Source organism: Limulus polyphemus, unplaced genomic scaffold (assembly GCF_000517525.1).
Source record: "Limulus polyphemus unplaced genomic scaffold, Limulus_polyphemus-2.1.2 Scaffold997, whole genome shotgun sequence".
NCBI classification, from domain to species: Eukaryota; Metazoa; Arthropoda; class Merostomata; order Xiphosura; family Limulidae; genus Limulus; species Limulus polyphemus.
This window is the reverse complement of record NW_013666607.1, coordinates 80,504-89,275: the sequence shown is the minus strand read 5'-3', so window position 1 is coordinate 89,275 and position 8,772 is coordinate 80,504. Positions and strand designations below refer to the sequence as shown.

At 32.5% G+C, this 8,772-nt stretch overlaps 1 protein-coding gene across 1 annotated transcript in view; it reads right to left on the bottom strand.

Moving 5' to 3' along the window:
• LOC111086292 overlaps window positions 1-8,516 on the bottom strand; it is a 16,279-nt gene extending 7,763 nt beyond the window's left edge. The window contains exons 1-4 of the mRNA XM_022388615.1: window positions 8,311-8,516; window positions 6,131-6,166; window positions 4,514-4,654; window positions 3,572-3,711 (exon numbers count right to left, since the gene is read on the bottom strand). Of these exons, the coding sequence (XP_022244323.1) occupies window positions 3,572-3,711; window positions 4,514-4,654; window positions 6,131-6,166; window positions 8,311-8,410 (417 nt within the window). The 5' untranslated portion in view covers window positions 8,411-8,516. The remainder of the gene's footprint in view (window positions 1-3,571; window positions 3,712-4,513; window positions 4,655-6,130; window positions 6,167-8,310) is intronic.
• Between the last annotated feature and the right edge of the window lie 256 nt (window positions 8,517-8,772).

Here is an 8,772-nt window from a genome sequence, read left to right as displayed (position 1 = left end):
AAGTTTCTAAAGGTGCAGCTGAAAGAACTTTGACAAGATACCAAGCAACTAAGAAATGGACACATCCAACGAACTGTAGCATCTTGAATACAAGTTTCTAAGGATGCAGTCCAAAAACTTTGGCAAGGTACCAAGCAACTAAGAAATGGACATATACAACGAATTGTACCATCTTGAATACAAGTTTCTAAGGGTGCAGTTGAATTAACTTTGGAAAGATACCAAGCAACTAAGAAATGGACACATCCAACGAACTGTAGCATCTTGAATACAAGTTTTTAAGGATGCAGTCCAAGAACTTTGGCAAGGTACCAAGCAACTAAGAAATGGACATATACAACGAATTGTAGCATCTTGAATATAAGTTTCTAGGAATGCAGTCCAAAAACTTTGGCAAGGTACCAAGCAACTAAGAAATGGACACATCCAACGAATTGGACCATCTTGAATACAAATTTCTAAAGATGCAGTCCAAAGAACTTTGGAAAGATATCAAGCAACTCACAGGTGGACACATCGAATGAACTGTAGCATCTTGAATACAAGTTTCTATGGATGCAGTCCAAATAACTTTGGAAAGATATCAAGCAACTAACAGGTGGACACATCCGACGAACTGGAGCATCTTGAATACAAGTTTCTAAGGATGTAGACAAATAAACTTGGTAAGGTACCAAGCAACCAAGATCTTGAACTGAAAACCAAGAACAGGGAGAAAATGCATGACAACTCCAAATACATTTCTTTTTCACAGAAGAGCAACTGTTTCCCAATCCAACAACAGGTTAACCCAAATCATGGTCTAAAGAATCCAACAGTGACGAGAACATTCACTTCTGTTGGACTTAATGAACTAGTTTCTGTAGTTAAACACTTTTAGGTTAAAGTAATAAGTTAAAATGACTGGGCCACTTTTAAGGTAAAATAATAATATTCAATTGACTGAACCACTTTAAAGGTAAGATAATATGTTCAAACGACTGGAAATATGCAAAGTATAGTATAGAAGATGGAAATAGAGTTCTTTCCACAGATGAATTAAATGTTCGTCTGATTTTCAGTGACAGATTAGCGAAAATTGTTTAAAACCTTCAGTCAAAGCTGTCTACAGATCTGGATAATTGTCACTCAACACTTGATTGCCATGGTCTAGTGGGTTAAAATTAACTAGTAGTGGCTCTATTTTCCAACAGGATAATGACCCCAAGCATACTTGGTTAAGTGGTTAAAGATTAATTAGTAGTGGCTTTATTTTCTAACAGGATAACGATTCCAAGCACACATGGTCTTGTGGGTTAAGTTTAATTAGTAGTGGCTTTATTTTCCAAGAGCATAACTATCTCAAGCACACATAGTCTAGTGAGTTAAGATTAATTAGTAGTGGCTTAATTTTCCAAAAGAATAACGCTCCCAAGGACGCGTGGTCTAGTGGGTTAGGATTGATTAGTAGTGGCTATATTTTCCAACAGGATAACGCTCCCAAGCACACATGGTCTAGTGGGTTAATACTAATCATTAGTAGTGGCTTTATTTTCCAACAGGATAACGCTCCCAAGCACACATGGTCTAGTGGGTTAATACTAATCATAGGTAGTGGCTATATTTTCCAACACGATAACGCTCCCAAGCATACATGGTCTAGTGGGTTAATACTAATCATTAGTAGTGGCAATATTTTCCAACAGGATAACGCTCCCAAGCACACATGGTCTAGTGGGTTAATACTAATCATTAGTAGTGGCTTTATTTTCCAACAGGATAACGCTCTCAAGCACACATGGTCTAGTGGGTTAAGATTAATTAGTAGTGGCTTTATTTTCCAACAGGATAACGCTCTCAAGCACACATGGTCTAGTGGGTTAAGATTAATTAGTAGTGGCTTTATTTTCCAACATGATAACACTCCCAAGCACACATGGTCTAGTGGGTTAAGATTAATCAGTAGTGGCTTTATTTTCCAACTCGATAACGACACCAAGCATACATGGTCTAGTGGGCTAAGAAAACAAAAGCCAGGGATAGCAAAACTCATTGAATTCTTCCCCCACCTCCAAACCTCAGTTCTAAGCAGCACTAATGAGATAATCTAAAATATAAATGGCAGCCCCAAAACTTGCATTGGTGTTGTAGATTAATTGAATAAACGTCTTACAACCTATAAAGGGAGGGACACCAGATACCAGTTTTACTTTATTTATATTTTTGTCTTCAAATAAACGTAGCGGATCCCATTACTGATGGAATAAATTTCATATCTAAATATGTGCTTTATTTCAAAACAATAAAAAGGGCTCCATCTTTTGGATCCTACTTTCCAAAAGAATGGGAAGATGGCAGGTTATTTATTAATACGTTATTCTACTTGAAAAAATATGTCCAAGCAGAATTGTTTGCTTAGAATAAACAAAACAATAAATTGGTGAAACTGTTCTCATAGAATTGTATTAAAAATACAATTTTTAGGAGTGTACTCTTTCTAATGAATCTGCTAGGACCTGGCAATTTTTTACATGATTTAAACTCGCAATCAGAGGTATCGGGTTCGAATCCCGACACCGAAAATGTTCGCCCTTTCAGCCGTGGAGGCGTTATTATGTGATAGTCAATCCCATTAGTAATTGGTAAAAGAGTAGCCCAAGAGTTGGCGATAGATGTTTAGTCCATCACTGATAAATTAGGGAGGTTATGAGATTGCCCTCGAGTAGCTTTGGGCGAAATTCAAAACAAACCAAACTATAATCTGGTACGTTTCAGTAAACTATAGCAAAGGTACCCGGTTATGTTGGGCTTAAAAAAAATTGCTATAAAAGAAGCGTGGGTCGCCACTTTAACTATTTTGAGTCAGCACACTACTCGTTTGTACGATGCAAAGATACCCGTGCTACGCGCGACTTTAAACGTAACTTTCGTTTGACGTCGGCTTCACGTATTTTGATACGGCCTTCCTCATTCACTACATTAAAGTGGCAAACTAGAAATTTCTGCCAAGCTCAAACCGTTGTCCGATGGCTTATCCATTTATTTTGGATCTTTGGGATGTCAAACTGAGTTCCTCTATCACATTTAATTGTAAGTGGTTCAGCCAATTCCTTACAACTTGTAAGACCAGACAAACAGACGGGAACTGTTTTATAAACACATACACACACACACACACATATATATATATATATATATGAATATAAAAAATACTCGCTTATGTTTTGACGTCAAATATTTAATAGTATACAAGATATATGTAATGAATGATCTTTTCGTCTGCAAGTACTTTTAGTCAAAAAGTGGATCTTGTTGAGCTTATCGTTCCTTCGTGAACTCAGTAATTGAAAATATCAGTTAATCAAAGTATGCTTCTTGAAATAAAAACAGCTATTTTCTTAAGATATATTTAGAATGTTTGTTTCTGAGCGAAAAGCTGCAGAATGGGCTATATGCACTAAGTCCGCAGCAGGAATCGAACCCAGAATTTCAGCATTATAAACCTTAAAGCTTACCGCTTAGCTGCCGGAAGTTAAACCCATTTAAACTATTTACAGATATATATTTGAAAAGTAGGCGTTAAAAACATTACCTGTTCTTTTGTGTTTGGAATATCCTCACAGGAACTGGTTTTTTCCTTACAAAACTCTATCAGAAGTTTTCTGTTGTCTTTTGTCTTGTATTTCTTGTAGAACTTCTTTAAACTTTCTTCAAGTTCCGTTTTAAACGTTTCTGTAACATAATATTTTATCACTTAAACAACCAACGTCATGTGTATTATATCAATTGAAAAACCAACAACATGTATATTATATCAACTAAACAGCCATCATGGGTATTATATCAAGTAAACAACCAACATCATGTGTATTATATTAATTAAACAACCAACCTCATATATATTATATCAATTAAAGAACCAGCATCATGTATATTATATCAATTAAACAACCAACAATTACGAAACACCAAATTTGTGAGATCAACAAGTATAATCCACTTTTTGTGTTGTCTTCACAGAAAAGAAATATACCTGTGTCATACACTAGTTGATTATTTGGAGTACCCGTCCCCTGGACGGAAGTTATGTAAATTCATGATTAATGAAAGGTTATCTTAGGACATGAAAAGTTGTTTCCCTTATATGTAATTGTAAAAAACTCAAATATGCCCATAAAAACTGTAAAAAAAAAACTACAACATAATGTGAATCCGCCAATTTGCATGCATCTCAGCATGACCAAACAACCTTCACACCAAATTTATTGAAGATTCATCCACAGGAGGCGAAGTAGTGTTAAACAACGCAAAAACGCCTATAAAAACCAAAAAATGCAAAATTGAAAATTTGTATGTATCTCCCCATGGACCCAATGAGCCTCCATACCAAATTTGGTGAAGATCTATCTATAGGGGGCGAAGTTGTTACAGGGACACACAACAGATAACATACAGTACTATTATATTTATATAGCTATATAACAGAATGCACAAAACAGTAATTAGTTTTTTAAAGAGTTCAAAAGTTTCTTACCAGTCACGTAATTACAGGCTTTTACCATTTTGGGTGGACTAAATTTGTAAACAAGAAAATTGTTTACATTACACAGGTTTCTAACACTTGATGTTACCGCCTTTTTATGGCCTGAAGAGTCTTTCAGTTGCTTGTGGAGCTCTGGTGGCAAGATTATATATATAAACGTGTCATTTTATAGAACAAACAAATATGATTTTATAAGCACTACAAAATTCACGCTTTTTGATAACTTTCTCGAAACTCTCAATATAAACGAAACTTTAGGCTCGTAACGAACCTTACCATAAACCTTTGCGAAGTTAATCTGAGAATAGAGGACAAACGTTTACTATGTTGTTGTGACACTAAAAAGTTTCAAGTCTGAAAATGCTGTTTTACAAATATTTTCATTCTATATTCACTTTACATTTTGATAAAAACGAATATGCAAAGAAAGCGACTGATGGGGAAATAATTACTGCAAGCGTCAGTTATGTTCAATGGTGTAAAAGACAATCTATGCATGAATTAAACTGTTATATCACTTAAATAATGAATTAAACTGTTATATTACTTAAATAATGAATTAAACTGTTATATCAGTTAAATGATGAATTAGTCTGTTATATTACTTAAATTATGAATTACACTGTTACATTACTTAAATCATGAATTAATCTGTTATATTACTTTAATCATGAATTAAACTGTTATATTACTTAAATGGTGAGTTAAACTGTTATATTACTTAAATCATGAATTAATATGTTATATTACTTAAATCATGAATTAAACTGTTATACTACTTTGATCATGAATTAAACTGTTATATTACTTAAATGGTGAATTAAACTGTTATATTAGTTAAATCATGAATTAAACTGTTATATTACTTAAATCATGAATTAAACTGTTATATTACTTAAATCAAGAATTTAACTATTATATTAGTTAAATCACGAATTAATATGTTATATTACTTAAATCATGAATTAGACTGTTATATTACTTAAATCACGAATTAATACGTTATATTAGTTAAATCATGAATTAAACTGTTATATGACTTAAATGGTGAATTAAACTAATATACAGTTTAATTCATTATTTAAGTAATATAACTGATTAATTCATTATTTGAGTAATATAACCAGGTACATCTATAGTGTAACCACTAGAAAAACCATGACCACTACCCTTGATCACAAGGAAAATCTTGACCACTACACTACACTTGATCACAAGAAAAATCATGAGCACTACACTTAATCAAAAGGAAAGTCATAACCAATATAATTATTGACAGAAAGCAAGACCAAGTAATTATATACCAGCACCAGGTGTCAATAAAATACAATGAGTTATTATCCTTTTTCTGTCCTGAAAGTATTCTAAAATATCATAGAACGTTTTTACTTCTTTTATTTGCCATCAGTTAAAAGGCAATTTAAACGCGATTAAAAATTAATAAAAAAACTTATAAAAGTAGCTGTATCGAGTTGTAGTTAAAGTTGCGTGATTCTAGGTAGTGAAACGGATTTCTATAATTTAACACTAACATTAGATCAGTTGTCAAACAATACCAGCTTATTTAACTTGTTCGTGTGTGTTTCCAACAATTTAAAGTTTTCTTACCTAATAACACAGCAACACATCCTTCACAGAGAAGCGCTGCAAAAAAGCAAATACTGTGTTTAGAAGAAAACAAATTTTTATTAAAAAACAAACAAAACATTGGAAAAAAATGTCAATTTTTATTAGTTCCAATGTAAAACTTAGCTTCGTTCTTATCAAATAAGATATACTTGTATATAACGATTTCTTACAGGACTTTAAATGATATATATATAGTAGAAAAGTTGATAGACTGGTATCTGCCGAACTTGAAGTCAGTCTGTTTTATAGCAAAATAACTAATTAAAAAAAAGTTCAAACATTCATAAAGACATCGGAGAAAATGTAGGTTTTATATATACACATTCACACACATCTTACTTTTTAAAACAAGAGAGTCTGCTTTTCAGTTAAAGTTCACAATCAGGCTTTTGTATTCCCGTGTTTAAAGTTCTAACCCAAAAAACCGTATACTACACTGAATATATATATGTACGTAGTTGAAAAGATTTCGGTTAAAGTTCAATAAACAGGAATGATCATGACTGCACCTTACACAACACATAACGCACGTGACAGTCCCATAAATATGTTGTTAGTAAGTCTTTACTTTTCAAACCTGCCAACACCGAAAAATGAAAAATAAAAAGGTATGTTTCCAAACCCTCCCTCCTATTGGTTGTAACAGCGCATAAAAGCACAACGCGCAATGCTTGCCCAATTCGGAAAATAATAATAATAATAACAATTTTGTACTTCCAAAGTGTTCTAATGCGGGAGTTGAAGTGGCAAATTGAGTATTTGTAAAAATATCACTGTTGTTAAAGTAAGCCACATGAAAGAATCTGAAAAAGGAAACTAATATAGTCCAACGTCGTAATGTGCACAGTATAATCAATATTGGATATTGACCATCTAGTCTGCAACACATAAATCAGTTGGGGCTGTTTTTGTTCACTGGAATTTCAAATGAAGGATGAAAAAAAAAGTAAAACCCGAAAAACCAGTAGAACGCAAAAAAAAAAGAAGAAAGAAAATAATTCACTAGACCATGAAATAACGTCACCAGCTAAACAGAGGACTTGGCGGCAAATATAATTCCACGCAAAAATAAAGGTGTAAGGTGTCCTTAACTAAACATTGTTTGTAACCATTTATTAAACGTAACTTTGAAAATAGCCGGTAAGTTTAAAAATAGCTGGTAAGTTTAAAAATAGCTGATAAGTTTAAAATAGCCGATAAGTTTGAAAATAATTGTTAAGTTTAAAATAGCCGGTAAGTTTGAAAATAGTTGTTAAGTTTAAAATAGCCGGTAAGTTTAAAAATAGCTGATAAGTTTAAAATAGCCGATAAGTTTGAAAATAGTTGTTAAGTTTAAAATAGCCGGTAAGTTTGAAAATAGTTGTTAAGTTTAAAATAGCCGGTAAGTTTTAAAATAGGTGGTAAGTTTAAAAATAGCTGATAAGTTTAAAATAGCCGGTAAGTTTAAAGATAGCTGGTAAGTTTAAAATAGTCGGTAAGTTTAAAGATAGCCGGTAAGTTTAAAAAATAACCGCTAAGTTTTAAAATAGCCGGTAAGTTTAAAAAATAGCCGGTAAGTTTAAAAATAGGTGGTAAGTATAAAATAGCTGATAAGTTTAAAATAGCCGATAAGTTTAAATATTGTTATCAGAATGATAAAGCTCTTCTGTTTGTGGGTTTACTAAAAGTTTTCATGAAGTAAAAATCTAAACTATTAACATAATGATATTTAAAACTCGTAGTCCTAATACATATTTGTCGAGCGTGATATTTAAGACGGCTATACCTGAATCTTGGGGTCAGATTGAAAATACCTAATGTATGTTTTTAAGTATGCTAATTTTAATGGCCTACGCAAATAGAAAAACAAACAAATTAAAAATAAACAAACAAATATTATTAGATTTACTCTAGACAAAAAGAAAGTCGTACGATGGTCAAATAAAATTTTCTGTCTTGTAAATTTGTTCAACGATGTTAGGCATGTTTGGTAAATGGCTATGGATGATTTTTAACTTTATATTTCCTTCATTCAAAACTAAATTATCGTTGAGGTTAACTTGCAAATAACTGCTTTTCTTTAAGAGTTTTATGCTCAGAAGAAATTAGCAACTCCCCCTTCTCTATCATCCCTGTATAAACTTAAGTGAATATTAACCCTAATTCAAGTTGAAACTTACGTTGTCCAACTTTCTGAGGAGGAGACTTTGTTTCGCCACCTGCCGTTAAATTCACACAACATAAAAATAAAAGCAGGACAGGTAAATGTAACCAAGCCATGCTGACTGCTCAAATCCTAAGAAGATTCACAGCTCCAATTCTTTGCTTTAGAGTAAACTTTTCTTAAGTGGGCAAATCTTCACAAAACTCTAGACTTTTTACTGTTCTTAAGTGACTTCTACACAAAGAGAGGCTTGTTGAACTTTGATATATTAACGCCCATTTAAACAATCTGAAATAACGGATAAATCGTCCTTCAATGTCTTTATAATAACAATACATTGTTATCTTCATACTAAAGTAAACTATTGTTGAACTTTGTTCTCCAACTATAAGCACAGTTTTGCTATTCATGCTAGTTCTTTCAAAATATACAATTTCACGTATACAGTGTTATAGTTATCTATCTGTCAATTAATATG